Source organism: Stegostoma tigrinum, chromosome 29, assembly GCF_030684315.1.
Source record: "Stegostoma tigrinum isolate sSteTig4 chromosome 29, sSteTig4.hap1, whole genome shotgun sequence".
NCBI lineage: Eukaryota > Metazoa > Chordata > Chondrichthyes > Orectolobiformes > Stegostomatidae > Stegostoma > Stegostoma tigrinum.
In genome coordinates, this window is record NC_081382.1 from 39,321,708 (window position 1) to 39,339,184 (window position 17,477).

General features: G+C 40.6%; 1 protein-coding gene across 1 annotated transcript; it reads right to left on the bottom strand.

Moving 5' to 3' along the window:
• Window positions 1–988: 988 nt before the first annotated feature.
• On the bottom strand, window positions 989–17,271 carry LOC125465218 (torsin-1A-like). The gene is made up of 4 exons (XM_048558450.2): window positions 17,009–17,271; window positions 12,378–12,553; window positions 11,054–11,181; window positions 989–9,556 (listed from the first exon to the last, which is right to left on the bottom strand). Exons 1-4 carry the CDS (start codon window positions 17,264–17,266, stop codon window positions 9,312–9,314), a joined length of 807 nt encoding a protein of 268 aa, XP_048414407.1. The 5' UTR covers window positions 17,267–17,271; the 3' UTR covers window positions 989–9,311.
• Window positions 17,272–17,477: the final 206 nt, after the last annotated feature.

Consider the following 17,477-nt stretch of genomic DNA (forward strand, 5'->3'; position numbering starts at 1 on the left):
GAGTGTCTAAAGTGGGCAAGACAAATCAAGTGTGACGATTGCATTAACAGGAGTTCAAGAAGCCAGACTGCTAATAGGGAGGAAAACTGTTTTCTATTTTAGATTATATTTGTAGCAGAGGATCTGCCATATTGAGAAAGGGAAAGACTTGTGGTAACATTAAGCCTGAAGCTGGCAGTGGAGCTGTGACAGCAGTACAGGGCCATTCTTAATTAATGTGGTTTTGCTATGACAGTTTTTACTTCACTACCCATCATTCCAGTGCCACTTCTGCTGGCAAGAACTGTGTTTCAGAGGGAACAAATGTGTCAAAGCTCAGCATTCTTGGGCAAGTTCCTGTTTTATCTATTGCCTGCCTAAGCTAAAGCTGGATACATTTTTTAAAAAAAAACTGCCACTCAATTCTCCACTTCCAAAACAGCAGAAGAGCAGGATCTTCAGTATTCAGAGCTGCAGGTGAAGCCTTCCAACTCCAAAGAAGCAATATTGTTTGGGGCAATAAGCAATAAAATGTCTTCTTGCATATTTATTGCTGTTTCATTGCTGCTTGTATTTTGCACTTACTTCACATTCTGGGAATGTTTCAAATAATGCGGTTTCACTTGCGCTTTTCAGGAATGTGACGGTGCTAAGAGGACTACCTTTGTAGGGAGAAAAAGTTTGATGCATCTTGCTAATTTTTAAAGTGAAATTTCTGGTTTACGAGCTAAAGAAAATGACACAGGAAGGAACCAGCTACCCCAAAGTGGTTAAATCTGCTGGGTGTAGCAAAAACCAAAAAAAGAAAATTCTTTGCCATTACACAATAAAATGCTCAGTAAAGTTCCTGTGTTCACTGCCCTTGTCCTGCACCTCTGGCAATCAGATACTCCAGGAGATCCCAGACCATGTTTATCTCTAAAAATACTTGACTTCTGAATGACGCAGAACTTGGTCCAGCACCCTCTTGAAACTGTTCAGTCAAAACATACCACACAAGTAAACAGTATATTCCAGAGGCACTTTATTTGTGAAAAGGGCTGCTTCCCATCCAATCTATTTCCTGTGCTTACACAGTTTGATATCTGCAAACACTAACAGTCAGCCAGCAAGTAATGAGGCAGTTTGTTTTTGAAAAATCAATAAATATTCCAACAACAGCTGCTATGGCTTGTTATCATGATTGCAAAGTTGTCAATAGGTCACGAGGGACAGTTCACTGGTTACAGGCCAAGCGATTCTCTGTTTCCAAGTTAGGAATTCTGCAGTTGGCTGAACCATACACCTTTTAGAAGACTCAGTTGGTTAGTTGAGCAATTTGATCACTGTAGAAAAGTACTGCAATCACAGCAGGTCAGGCAGCATTGATGGACAGAGAGCAGGCTTCATCAGTTAAAATGAAGTGTGGAGGGCATAGTGTTGTAGTGCTGGTGAAGAAAGGACGTTGATAGTTCAGATTAAATGATTAGAATGCAATGGTGTGTCTAATTGCCATACTGGAAGCAACGGACAGTCCCAATGGTGTGGAGGATGGGGAGAGGGTGACAGAGGATGTAACAAGCAAAGCTAAAAGAAAGGGAAGGAATGGATTCACAATTTGAAGGTGTTGAACTCAATCTTCAGCCTAGAAGGTTGTAAACTGCCAAGTTCTAAGATCAGATGTTGCTCCTCCAGTCAGCCCTGTGCATGCTGAGGACAGACAAGTGGGCATGCAAGCAAGACATGGTGTTAAAAAGTGCCCAGCTACAGGAAGGTTGGGGTCATACTTGTGCAGTCACTCAGTCTGCCTTTAGTTTCTCCATAGTAGAGTAGGCTTCATTGAGTATAGTGAATACAATACACAGATTGGAGGAGGTACGGGTGAAATGCTGCTTCATCTGAAAGACTGTTTAGGCCCTTAGATGGTGAGCAGGGAGAAGGTGAAGGGGCAGTTACATGGGAAAGGGGATGGTGCTGGTGGTCGAGAATGGGTTAGTGTGTTCCAAAGGGAATGATCCCTGCAAAATGCAGATGGGGGAGTGAAGGGGGAAAGACGTGTTTGGTGAGGGCATTCTGTTAAAGTTGTCTGAAATGGTGGAGAATGATCTTTTGAATGTGGAGGTGGGATGAAAAGTGAGAACAAGGGGGACTCAATCACACTTGTGAGCGATGGGAAGGCAATGGCAGAAGCATGGGTGATAGGTCAAATGCGGTTGAGGGCCCAGTTGCCAACAGGGTGGATGGGAAGTTGGGAAACCATGATTATGGAAGAAAGAAGCCATGTTAGCAGCACTGCTTTGGAAGCACTCTATGCTATTAGAACTCAATTGCTTACTAAATCTAAGGACCACCTCCTAATGTTTGGTGTAATCCCTCTGGATTCCACACTTTGTCCACTTCTATAATAAAGTTACTTGGCCCTTTCTTGGTAACAATCCCTTATCAGACTGCCATGTGTATAATAATTGATTAAAATCCCTTTTCAGAACAACAGACATGTAGACTTAATATTAGTTATGTGTATTTTCATTCATAATAGCTTAGGTATCTAGTGTTTTAAATGCAAAGATAACTTGAGTAATTAGTGTCTCACCCAATATAATAAAAATTGTCAATGTGGTCCAATAATTTAACTCAAAGTAATATACCCTTTTTGGTTTATCCCATATTATTCCTAATAAACTCTTTGCACAAGATCTTTTGGTATGGAACTCACTTTCAATCTTATGTTGTCAGAGATACATTATGCACCAATGGATTAAAAACTCCAGTACACCCTCCTTCACAGAATTATGGGTGTACTTAGACCACATGGTCAGCAATCTGAGAAACCCCCTTTTCAGGGCAATTGGGAAAGACCTAAAGAGATTAGACTGTCCTTGCCAGTGGCACCCAAATACTGTGAACACTTCATAAAAGCTGCAAAATTATTTTCTATGTTACAATGAATTAACGTGATTGGGACTTTTGTTCACTTTCAATAAGCACTGTTCTTGAAAGATTATGTATTTTAAGTGCAGACAAATCACCATGTTCACAAGCAGGGTGGTCTGGGCACTTGCAGCTATTTTTCCAAGACTATTTCCAGCATCAGAACAAATAATTTCATAATTTATATTTTAAACATGTGTTATATATAATACGAGATACGGGTCTTCCTTTAGTGGCTAATTTTAACTTGCATGACTGTTGCTCAAATTATCCAGTAAATTTCATATCATTTTGGCAGTCATTACCAAACCTCCAATGATGGCCATCTGCAAGTTGTTGGGGTGGAACTGTATTTAACATTAATGAATGCTGCTGCTTTGGGTTTTATGCAATAATATTGCTTTGACTTCTATTGCAATTTACTGATAGAATTACACATATAAAATAACCAGTTTTATCATTAAAGTGACAAAATAAATTGTTGACAATGCGGACCTCTGACCTGAAACAAAGAAGGATTAAATGTCAAATGTTGAAGTTGTTCTAGATTGTCAACTGTACCTCAAAAGGTATCGTGTTCACTTCACGAGTTTTCAGATTGTGTGTTTGAAGCCTACTGCAGGATTTGAGCTCAAAGACCTGGGTTCACACTCCAGTGCAGTACTTAGGTGGTATCTTCAGATGACACATTAAACAGGCTCTGTCTCCTCAGACGTTTGAAAGAGATTCCATGGGATATCATTTTGAAGGTGGTGGAAAGTAAGTGTTATTTTGGTATCCTGGTCAATATTTACACTTCAGTCAAGATCACTAAAATAGATTCATTGGTCATTAGCACAGTGCTTTTTTTTGGGGAGCTTGCGGTGTACATACTTGCTCTTGCCTTACAAAAGTGACTATATTCAAAGTATTTCATTAGCTGTAAAGTGCTTAGAGACAGCTTAAGGTTACTAAAAAAGTTATATAAATGCAAGTCATTGACAAGAGCTAGCTGCTGAAATGTATTGTACATAAACAGGAAAAGAGACATAAGTTGAATTGACAGCATTGAATTGCAAGGGGAGACAGTGCTATGATTGTGAGCCAAGCCAAGGCAAGGAAGTTAGTAAACTTTACCATACTTAACCTCAAACTCCACAAAGATATCAGATCCAAGAAAGAAACCACAGGCACCTCATGGGAATGTTTCTCCACCCTCCTTCCTTAAACAAAGAAGAGTATTTTGTGGATAAATTATTACTGTGAAGAACATGCTGCAAGATTCCTTCAAGAAACCAAAGCTGTACACCACAGGACAATTCACAAAATGTCAGACAATTTAAAACAGAAAGTAAGAACTCTGTTGCCTTAGTTTTAGGCCACGTTTTGCTCCCCTTTGAAGGTTCCTGATCGCTTTGACCCTGCCAAAAACAACTAGGCAATCTTTTGCTCTCAGGGTGATGGTACTGCAGTCTTCAGTAGGTGTACTGTCTTGCTATGGTAGGGGACATACGCATGTGCCAACAAGTTATCCAAGATCATGAGATCAATATGCTGGGCACAAAAGCCTGATATCAGTACGAGGTATAACATTTAAAAACATTGAAAATCTTACTAGTCTTAGAAGCCGGTTAAGAGAGATTAGAGCCACCAATTTCAAACTCGCACATGGCTTTGCTGCTAAATCAGTAGCTTGGTGCTTTACTCCCAGGCTTCAGAAAGTACACTAACCCATAGTACTGTCACACCTACAAGTTCTGCTGTAATCAATCCCTAACCCTGACTTCTCTCAAGATGAGTTACCTTCTTCACAACTGAGTGGCTTATGAGGCTGTTTTTTTAAAGATTAGATTAGATTCCCTACAGTGTGGAAACAGTCCCTTGAGCCCAACTAGTCCACACCGCCCCTTGAAGCATCCCACCCAGACCCATCCCCGTATAACCCACACACCCCTGAACACTATGGGGGCGATTTAGCATGGCCAATCCACCTAACCTGCACATCTTTGGACTGTGGGAGGAAACCCACACAGACACCGGGAGAATGTGCAAACTCCACACAGACAGTCGCCCGAGGTGGGAATCGAACCTGGGTCCCTGGTGCTGTGAGGCTGCAGTGCTAACCACTGAGCCACCGTGCCCAAATTGGAGCGCAGCTAAGAGACAACCATATTAATGTTGGTTTGGAGCCAATGGACAGCCTACATTAAGTTGGGAATTTCCGTTCCCTCCACAGCATTAGTGAAACAGATTGGATTTTACAAAATAAGTTGCAGAATTAGGCCACTTGGCTTCATTCTTCCTTTCAACACCACAGCAAACATGATTACTCAACATTCCATCTACCCCCACATACTTTCACCTGTTGCAACTTCCACTGTCTTTAGAGACAAGACAGTATTGCAAAGACTCATCCCTGTGTGGGGAGACAAAAATGTTCATCATAGAATGCCTAGTGTGGCAACAGGCCCTTTGGCCCAACACTCTATACCGACCCTCAGAGCATCCCACACAGACCCATCCCTATAACCACCTAATCTACACAGCCTTGAACACTATGGGCAATTTAACGTGGCCAGTCCACCTACTCTGCCCATCTTTGGACTGTGGGAGGAAACCAGAGCATCCAGAGGAAACCCACGCAGACACAGGCAGAAGGTGCAAACTCCACACAGACAGTCGCCCAAGGGGAGAATCAAACCCATGTCCCTGGTGCTGTGAGGCAGCAGTGCTAACTGCCGAGCCACTGTGTCACATGTGTATCTTAATGGGCGGCCCCTTAGATGTAAATAGCGATGGTCATCACTGGTCAGTTTTACTGATACTAGCTCTTTATTTGAGACCAAGCTAATTAACTGAATTTAAATATTCCAGCTGCTGTTGTAGAATTAGATTCAATATCTCCATCAAGTCCAGGCCTCTTGATAATCACTACGCTACCATTACTGCTCATGAAGCAAGACAGAGATCCAGCAGAATTCCTGCTGCTTTGGTGTATTACTTTTGCATGCTTCAACTTTTCCCCATATAAGGCATAGGGCTCCAAACTCCTGGTAGTGATGACACTGAATACCACGGAAATTCTTCAGCAAAAATGGGCAGAGCACAATTTAAAAATGCCATTTCCCTTTAAGAAAAAATATTGAAGGGACCATAAGACATTGGAGCAGAAATTAGGCCATTTGGCCCATCAAATCTGCTCCGGCATTCAATCATGGCTGACAAGTTCCTCAACCCCATTCTCCTGCTTTCTCCTCATAACTCGATTCCCTAGACAATCAAGAACCTATCCATCTCTGTCTTAAATATATACAATGACCTGACCTCCACAGCCTTCTGTGGCAATAAATTCCATAGATTCACTACTCTTTGGCTGAAGAAGTTTCTCGTAATCTCTGTTGTAAAGGGTCTTCTCCTTTACTCCAAGGCTGTGCTCTCACTTCCTAACATCCAAGCTGTTCAATATTCTGTAAGCTTCATTTAGATTCCCCCTCGTCCTCCTAAACTCCAAGTATAGAGCCAGAGTTCTCCACCATTCTTCATATGTTAAGCATTTCATTCCTGTTATCATTCTCGTGAACCTCCTCTGAACCCATTCCAGGGCCAGTACATTCTTCCTGGGGCTCAGAATTACTCTCAATACTCTAAATCTGGTCTGACCAGAGCTTGAAAAGGCTCAGAAGTATATCCCTGCTTTCATTTTGTAGTCCTCTTGAAATAAATGCCAACATTATATCTGCTTTCCTAAATACTGATTCAACCTGCAAATTTACCTTAAGAGAATCCTGGACAAGAATTCCCAAGTCCATCTGCACTTCAGATTTCTGAATCTTTTCCCACTTTCTCACGTTGTACACCCTCCACCACTTCTTTGCCACTCTCCTAAACTACATCATTCCACAGCCACCCCAATACTGTCTGTGCCTCTACATAACTTTGTATCATTTGCAAACTTAGCGAGAATGCCCTCCATTCCTTCATCCAGATTATTAATGTACGAAGTGAAAAGTTGTGGTCCCAACATTGACGCATGCGGGACACCATTTGTTAGTCACTGGCTACCATCCTGAAGAGGACCTTTTAACCCCCTGCTGTGCTTTCTGCCAGATAGCTAATCTTCTATCCATGCTAGTACCTTGCCTCTAACACCCTCTTACTCAAAGGTTGGAAGCTTGGATAAGGTAAGGCATTTGGTGTTCCACGAAGGACTACATGTATTTTGAGGGGTACCACAGTTAGCATGGGACAAGGCAAGGAGGCAGGCCTCCGTGAACTTCCACAGCCTAATGTGGGGATTAATGCTGCCAACCCTGCAGGATTGGCGCCTGGAATCTCCAGAAATTGAAGATCAATTTCCAGGGCTCTGCTGTGTGCAAGTCTAGAGAAAAATGAAGGGGTGCTTTAAAAAAATGTATCACTTTTGGTCATTTTTCAATATTTCTCATCACTGTATATAAATATATTGGAGCTGACAGGGTGACAGTCAAACTTCATCTGATTGGGTGAGGAGTCTTTTTTCTTTTCAGAATGTCACAAGCATGGATGCGTTGGCTGATTGCTGTTTGGAGTTGGAGGGTGGGAGAAACAAGTTATGTGATGAAACTTCCACGAATAGGTTTACTTACAATCGGTAACCATAATGGGGATTGAACCTGCGCCAATGGCATCATTCTAAATCACACTCTAGTCAAAACCAACTGAGCTAACAGAACGCCAATCACCAGTTGATAAGTCAGCGGCAGTCAGCATCTCTTATCACCACCAACACCCAGCTAAAGTGACAAAACAGGTACAGATAACTGCAAAGTTAATCTTCCCTTCAATGAGAGGTTGAAGGTACCACCCGAGAAATGCTTAGGAGCGGTTGTGAAACCTGCAGATTGGACAGCAGGGAGACCAGAAAAAAGGATGGTAGTGCATTGCATTTGTCACTTACAATCAAATTTTCTCTGCACATTAGCAGATCAGTTAAGATAAAATTTAGGCTTACTATATTTAAAAACAAAGTTTGTAAAATAAAGTAATTTGGTTATATTTTTCTCTGACTAATTTTGCAATTTTTTAAATGAAAATTTTGAATTCCTGATTACTATTGTACTCTGTACATCTCACCATATTACAGTATTGTTTCTTTCACCTTGACACAATTTGATTCCCACAATCTAGCATCAATCCAAATCTAAAACTGGAACTTATTACTCAATTTAACATCTATATAAAATAATTTTGACAAAAATTACTATAAACCTAAAGTCCCAAGTTTAAATCCCTTCTTACTGGAGTGGGACTTGAACTCACAGCCTTCACATTCAGAGGAGGCAGCTGTACTGTCAACTGCATCAAACACATAAATATAATGGGACCTCACAATTTGCTCCTTTGGGCTGATAAGACGGCCTCCAATTTGTCTCACTGAATGTTAGTTGAGGTTAACCCTCTCCCAAGTCATTTTACAAATTCAATTTGCAAAAAAACCAATCTAGAAAAATGACGTTTCCAAATTCAAGTTAGAGAAAAAATATTTTATCAGTGGAAATTTTGGTTAAAAATGTCACAGTTTTAAAAAGGTTCCAATATTTAATATATATTTTACTTTATACTGGGTTATTCACATAACCAAACATTTGAATGAGGCATCAAGGCTACCCCAAGGTATTTGCAGGAATTCCTTAGTACAGCAAAAAGTAACTGCTCACAGACACAAGATTCACTCTGTGAGGAATGCCACTATTTTAATTGGCTTTGATTAAACTTAAAATCCATCAGAATTCTGTGCGCTGCAAGTGGTAAAAACATAGAGGCAAAAGCTCCCTTGAACACTGTGACAAGCTCAAGGGGAAACTGAAAAATGTCATTCAGCATGAAAAGGTCCGTTTTGAAGAGGCTTTTTCCTGGACCTGATCCCCTGCAAAGAACAAGAAACTGAATATCCAATATATGGAAAATAGATTAACCCAATGAAATGAGACAAAAAAAACTACGACTTCTCACTCTCTCCCCTTGGGTGCTGGTGGGACGTAAGGTTACAACACATCAACAAATTTTAACAGCAAATTACAGATTAAGGATATCTACTCAAAATATTGACAACAAACATTTATCTGATTTGGTTTTGCAATGGTCTGATCAGCAATGTCTCATTGTAATTTTCAGCCAACTATTTCATACTATGTAAACAAAGTGTGGGACTCCCGATTCATAAACAGCAGCTTGATACCACCCCAGGAAGAACCCGTGATAAACTAAGCTTGGGTGGAAGGGGCCACACGTAGGTACAGGTGTTGCCCATGTGCCCAAGTCACAGACAACATAAGTTTCCGCAGCCAATCAATGGGCTGCTTCAATTTTAATTCTTTTCACATATATAAAAGTGTCTAGTGTAGAAAAGCAAAGTATTTTCCAGTTTAAAAAATAACACACACACAAACACACACACTCACACACTACAAGTAAAAGTCCAACTTGGTGGCCACTGTTTTGCAGCCTTTGTCTGAATAGATCTTCTCTTTCTCTGGAAAGTATGTCATTTCATTGGCTATTTCCGTCATGATATGCTCGTCCACCTCGTAACCTCGGGCTTTCAGTTCTTCCCTGACGCACAACCTCACATGTTTGTATTCCAGGGGAAGGAACGGGACAAAGTAGTCAATCAGGTTTTTGTCAATGAGGCTGGTATGCCAAAACCCACCTATCCAAGACAAAAATGAAACAGTTACCTGGATTGAATAGCCACTGATTGTCAAAGATTCTTGATCATTGAGTTGCGTTGAACTTCAACCACATCCAAGTACAACTTGTTTCCAGTCTGGAAAAACCTCAGCTTTAAAATTTCCATCCTTTAGTTTTCAAATCTGTTCCAGCCTTATCTGTGTTCATCTCCATAACATTCTCCAGCTCCACAGCCCTCCCAAATCTCTGCTCACAATTCCAAACTCGTGCACATTGTCAGCGTCCACTACTTCATGCTTGTTAGTTGCGCTTTCAGCAACTAATGTTCTGGAAATTCCTCCACAATCCTCTCCTCGCTTTCTGCTTTAAAACCCTCTTCAAGAGTTTAAGAAATTTTTGATCTAAGAAGTGTCAGCCTAAACGAATGGCTTATGCCTGCTCTTAATTCTTACGCAAACAGACTTCTTTGACAAAGTCTTTAGGTCAGCTGATCTAAAGGCTATTTCCAATTGGCTCAGTGTATAATTCTGTTTGATATTGTGCCGATGAAGCAACTTGGGATTTCAATTAATTAAAGATGCTGCATTAACGAAATTTGTTGATGATGTAGGAAGCTCAACCATTAGGATGCAGGAAAAGGACGAGGAAAGTTGGATCAGCAACAGTCCTATTATATGGTGGACCAGGCTCAAGGGGCTAGACAGCCTACTCCAGTTCCCATTTCTTATGGCCTTATGGGACAGGTACCAAAGGAAGACTAAAAGTCAATCACATCGCCACCCAACTCACACAGCAACTGAAAGGGGCATGAGACATATTAGACAGCAGATTGACTTACAATTTGGTAAAGAGGTGAAAGGGAAGCCCATTGCACAAGATGGATTCATGCTCAAATGGTGTCCACCCAGTTACCACATGAAAGAGAGAATGGAGAAGTTCCATTGTTCTTAAAAGAGAAGCTCAAATAAACTCAGTGGAGGCACCCACTGTTGGATCAACATTCCCAAAATCCATTCACAATCGAAGCAGACTTACAGCAAACAGCATCAGAAACTCTGCAATTAGTTATGAAGAGCAGGGCTCCCAAAAGAAGAAGAAGGGGCTTGGCCGTTTTTCTATTGAATTTATGAGATTGGCACTCAACTGCATGCAATTGCAAGGACAGGACCAGGCGGTGCCGAGGACGGCCTCCTTACCTTACTATCTAAACCCTTACATAACAAAGGCTATTGGCCTCACTGGAAGACGCACATTCAGGAGGGAGCCATAAAAGATTCTCTGAGCCGATTATAGCATTGGGACAGTTTACATTCTGAAAACAACCAGTATACCTTTATTAATAGTGAGATAAAAGATTCGGAACACTAGTGAATTTTCTTGTCTCCATGTTCCTAATATCCACTTGTAAGCAAAGAATGCCTGATAACAAGATTAAGTGAAGGGAGTCTGATGTTGACAGGATGATTCAGGATGCAATCTGTTTCAATTCTAGCAAAAGTGCGGCAAACAAACTCACTTTTCTTGTTATTGAAGACTCCAAGGGATACTTTACTCTCGAGGTCCTTCAAAAGAATGTCTTCCCTTTTGTTTCCTTTTTGCCAATAGTCCAGAGTAATCTCGGTTATCCTTTCTCCTCCTGCGTTACTGTTCATAGTGAGGAAAAAAAAATTAGGATTAACAGAATGGAAATCTGTAGGATATACACCCAAGTAAAGTCACAAATGATACTGTCTGATTTTTATCAATGATGCATAATTCCCCCTTAACCTCCAACACAGCCTTTAGCTAACGAACGTCACCCCATCATCATCATGGTGGGACATCAATGGCTTGGACACAATGTTTAGGTAAAATGTCAGTCCAAAATAAAGAGTGTTGCACTGTCGAAGATTCTGCCTTACTAAACCCAAGTCATTTATACCTTTCCAGTTGTACGTAAAATGCACCATTGCACTATTTCAAAAAAAGGGAAGCTGTTCTTGACCAATACAGAACCCAGAAACAGCATCAATAAAAGAGTTTTTCAGGTCATCTCACTGCATTTGGTGGGAACTTGCTGAGTGGAAACTGGCTGGTGTATTTCTTACATCAGAACAGTAACTATACTTCAGATTAATTAACTAGGCAAGAGCACTCTGGGACATCCCGAGGTTGTGAAAACCACTAAAAGGAATGCTTGTACTTTTCTACTCCCAAAATAATAGTTCTCAAGATGTGGTCTGAACTAGCAACATTCTAGGGTTAACGCTGACCAGAATCTCAATGGGAGTAGCCATACCAATATTGTGGCTACAACAGCAGATCAGAGGCTAAGAATTATGTATTTACTAACTTACCTCCTGACTCCCCAAAGGCTGTCCACTTTCTACAAGGTACAAGTCAGGAACGAGATGGAATATTGTCCATTTGCAGCTCCAACAATACTCAATAAATTCCACACCACCAGGACAAAATGGCTTGCCTGCCTGGCATTCCATCCATCACCTTTCACATGCACTCCCTCCCCACTGATGCACACTAAAATACATTTTTTTAAAAATTGTGTAATTTAATTCAATTCTTTTTTGACAATTCCATTTGCTTTGTCGATTGTTGCTCTAACATGACTGCACACATTCTGCATGAAAATTACATCTCCCAGATTGGTTTCAATTTTGTCTGTAGCAATTTATACACTATGTTCAGAGTAGGAGCATCAGAAAAAACCTGCCTTAGACATGCAATACTACTCATGCGTACCTGTATTAGAGTGCACTGATTTGATTACTCAATGGATTAGGTCACTGACTGAGTGTGTCCACACAAAGTAATAGAATTCAGATCAATAAACCTTGATTTACCTCAGGAAGATGAAAATGGCATTCCGGTACACCACTCCATCTATGTTATCGTAGTAGTCCAAGTAAGGCTTAATGGCATCAATAAGGCTTGCGTGCATTTTGTCCATTTCATCAAAAATGAACATGGACCTGCCACACAAGGTAACATTACCACGAATCCATTTCTGTAGCAGTTCCTGTAGGAGAAAACATTTACTTTTTATATATAAAGATACATAGCTAGAGAAGTGACATTCCTTTTTCATTGCTCTCCACTCCATTCACCTTTACACAGACTCAAATGATTCATATTCTATTTCACAGTGTCACTGGTTCAATTGCACACTGCCTGTTGTCAATTGATATTACAAGTGCTGCCCCAGGATAGTACAAGTAATTACCACTATTACAGTGACGTTTTAAAGACTGAGTACTGAAATGCAAGCAAAGGTGGAGGCCAGTTTGCCCCACTGTATTTGCATTTCTATTTGCTTCACATCACAACAATCCAATCTCGATTTCTTGCTCTTTCCCTGTATTCTTTAGTTGTTTCAGGTGTTTAATCTTTTCATGTTTGTTTGCGGAATGTGGGGACTGCTAGCCTTCAGCAGATATTGTTGAATATCTTCTTGAACTACTTCAATCTGTTGTAGGTACAGCCACAGTGCTGTAGGGAAGGAGTTCAGAATTTCAGAGTTGTGACCCAGTCACAGGGAAGGAACAATGATATACTTCCAAGTCAGGATGCTGTGTGGTGAGGAGGGGAACTTGCAGGTGGTGACAATCCAAAGGTTGAACTAATTCTTCTCCCACCATCACTCAAACTGAGGGCTACATCTTGGGCTCCATTTTCATCCTCTCTAACTCCCACCTTAAGTGAGATTCAGTCATATAGAACATAGAATAGTACAGTACAGGCCCTTCAGCCCATGATGTTGTGCCGAACTTTTACCCGAAACCCAAGGTCTATCTAACCTCCACCCCTACCTTATAATAGAACATAGGACATATAGCGTCATTATCTGCTGCAATTGTATTGAAATATGGGGTATTTGGACACTCAGAAACAGAACTAAAGCTCATCAATATCCTGATTAATTTTCAACTCTCCATTAAAATTAAAGCCACAATATACAAGGAAAACTTACATTTCCAAAACACCACTGTATTTAAAACTGGTATAAGAAAACATCCAAAAGGTAACAGAAGTTTCTTTTCAATAATGACACTGCATTAAAAGGAGTTCCTCTGGGTGGTGTCCCAGATCCAGGCATCTGCTTCGTCAATGACAACTCCTCCATCATAAGGTCAGGAGTGGGGATCTTTGCTGAAAACTGTACAATGTTTAGCACCATTTGTGACTCTTCAGATATTGAAACATGCCATGAGTCTGCTATGCTTTGCTTAGCCTGATACAATATTCTCCACTTGCCTGGGTGATTGCAGCTGTAACAACTCTCAAGATGCTCAACATCCAGGACAAAGCAGCCTGTTGACTGGCACCTCATCCACCACCTTCAACATTCATTCCCTTTACCACAGATGCATAGTGGCAGCAGTGTGTCCATCCACAAGATGCAGAGCAGTAACACATGAAAGCTCCTGTGAAAGCATCTCCCAAACCCTTGCCCTTTACCAGCTAGAAGGACAAGGGCAACAGATGCACCGTCTCCAAGTCACATATTATATTAATTTGGAACCACAAAACTGTTTCTGTTCTGTTGTGGATCAAAATCCTAGAACTCCGCTTCTAATAGCACTGTGAGTGACCCTACACCCCAAACAGTGCAGTGGTTCAAGGCTGTTTACCAACATTTGCTCCAGGGCAATTAGCAATGGGCAACTAGCCAGTGACACCCATTCCCTGAACAAAAAAAAAGAAAAATACAAACATTACCCTCTATTCTCTCTGGTGTCTCTATAGTCTTTTTATAATATGATGACCAGAAATACAGGCAATTTGGGTGCAACTGAGATTCAGTTCAGATTTAGTAACGTATTTGGTCATGGTACATACTGCTGCCGGTGGATGGGGGGTTATCAGTGAAGTGAGCTGCTTTGTCCTGGAATGGTGCCTGCTAGTCTATTAAATGCAATTCAATCTGCTTCAGAAGACAACTGTGATGTGTTCCAAGCCTTTGTGAGAGAGTATATATTAACAGTAGTAAGTTCTCACTCCCAGACAAAGTAAGTTCTCCTTAGGTGGCATAATGCCGGTGATTAAGGTCTCACTGTTTCTGGTCAAAGTCTAATTGCTGCCATTAGAATTACATTGAGTGACTTATCTTGCTAGGTTACATATTCATCAAGGAATCAATTTAATAATCTATAAACTGTTCCAAAGGGCAACTGGCAAGTTAATAAGGATCAATCCAAGGATAATTCCACAAAGAACAGTGCCATGTTAACCAATGCTATGTAACTAATAAAACAATTTCATGCCATAAAGTGGGAAGATCAGAAAAGGTTGATTCATTCCACCACAGCGGTACTTTAGGTTTTGGAATAATTGAGGAACTTGCTCAGTGGGGCACTCAGTCAACCACATTAACATGGGGCCTTAAGAACAGCAGGTTTCTTCCCATTAAATGGCACCAGTGAACTAGCTGGGTTTTATGTGACGCTATCAGCTTGGCAGTCACTTTTACTGATCTAAGCTATTTAGTTAATGATCTCTTAAATACTGAAGTCAAATTCTCAAAGCAGCCATGGAAAGATTTGTCTCTCAGACTCGATAAGTACCTGCAGGGGGGAATACTGCAGGGTTATAGAAGAGATGGTAGCATTGTGGTGATGTCACTGGATAATTAATCCAGAGGAGTAGGTTATTGCCCTGGGGATATGGATCTAAATCCCACCACATTAGCTGGATCAAACAGCCAGCATAGGGAACAGTGACAATAAAATTATTGATTATTGTAAAAACCCAACTGGTTCACTAATATCTGAAAGGAAAGGAAATTCATCGTCTTTAGTTGATCTACTCTGCGTGACTCCAGATCCACAGTAATAGATGACTCTTAATTGCCATTGGAAATGGCCGAACAAGTCACTCAGCTCAAAAACACTTAGGGATAGCCAACAACAGCTGGCCTCACCATCCCATGAACAATTTATAAAAGAAAGGAAAGAGAAGAATAGGACTGATAAGATAGTAAAGGAGCTGCCACAGACAGAATGGGCCAAATAACATCCTTCTGTGTGTTTTATTATTTAATAATGTTAACAAACACTATTCTTTTCAACATTACTATGACTCACTTCACTTCACTAGATCTTCTTGAGCTGTGCAGCTATTACTCTTACAACACTAATCCACAGTTGGTGTCTCTGGGTCATGAGAAGTTGGCACAGTACTTTGCTTTCATTCATTCTCATCACATGACTAATGTAACTATTACATCACACATTAACTGTACGTTGCGCTATATAATAAACTATTAAATACATGGGAATGATTTTCTAGCATCAATTTGACCTCAAGAGTTCAGGTGAGGTTTAGTCAAATTTTCATTTATTCAAAATATGGCATGACCTAAACCCCACAATTAGGTTACAACAAAACTCACTGCCGAGTGTGCATCTGGAACCCTTCCAATCCTTTAACGAAAATTTAGCTTGTAACTCTCCCTAACTTAACATCCTGGGGTTAACCTTGAGCGGAAACTTAACTGGACCAGCCATTTAAATACTCTAGATACAACAGCATGTCAGAGGGTTAGAATTCTCATCAGGAGTAACTTACCTCCTGACTTCCCAAAGCCTGTCCACCATCTACAAGGAGTGTGACAGAATAGTCGGTACTTGTATAGATGGTGCAGCGTCGATAACACAAAAAAAAAGTAACATTACCAAGGATAATGCAGTCCATTTAACTGGCACCCAATCCTCCATCACTGATGCACAGTAGCAGTGAAGTGAACCATCTACAAGATGTACCACAGTAACTTGCGAAGGTTCCTTCTACAGCATCCTCCAAACCTGCAACCTGTAAATTTAGGATTAGGGCAGCAGGTGCATAGGAACACCATCTGCAAATTCCCCTCCAGGCCACTCACCACCCTAACTTGTAAACTATATTAGCATTTCTTCAAAAGCCTGAATCTCACCCACCACAGGGGCACCTAAACTACACAATCTGGTGCATTTCAACAAAGCGACTCATCATGATCTTCTCAAAGGCAGTTAGAAATAGGCAGTAAATGTCGGTCCTCTCAGTGATGGCCAAATCCTTTAAATCAATTGCTGTTAGTTTCAACATAACCCCAGTACTTATTTCACTTCTGCTAATGCTTCAACCAAAAGCAATACATACCTTTATAATATACAATGGTACAAGTACAGTTAAGTGAAGATTTGCTCATGGACCTAGTAATAGGGAATGAGCCAGAGCAGATAAGAGTAGCAGCAGTCTGGGAAGATATAGACAATGAGATCATAACATAATACACTAAGATAATGGAGAGAAGCATGTAAGTGTGACCAAAACAGATTGAATAAAAGCTGAGAGAGAACCTGAGAATAAAACAATTTTCACAAACAGTGACAAAAAACAAAAATGGAAACAATGTAAAATGCAGTTCAGAGTGCAGGAAAATACATTCTGCTAAAGGAACAAACTAAACATCAGTTTTATCAAACTGAAATATTACCTTATATTGGCTGAGATATTCAGGATGAGGAAAGTGCAAAGTGGAGACAAACTGATGAACATAGTTACTCTCCAGTCCATTTCTATAAATGTTTTCTGCAATTATTTTACTAATTAGATTTTTGCCTGTCCCAGTCCAGCCATGCAGTGACAGAGTTAGGGGCTTTTTGGGGTTTGGATTCATCAAGAAACCTTTGACTGCCTTCAAGACAACTTGCTTGGCAACATGTTGTCCGAATAGTTTGTTTTCCAAATCCATCTTCAACCCTGGTTGTGCAAAAAAGTTCAGATCAGTGCAAAAATAAATGTTTCCTGTTAATTTCACTATTGTTACTCATACTTAAACTGGTAAAATATATCGTAAGAACAGAAACACGCAGCACTGAAGAACGTCAGTCGGCCCATCATCCCAGAACTGGCTTTTTGAAAAAGCTGTTTCATTCTCTTGGTCTTTTCCTCGTCGACTTGCA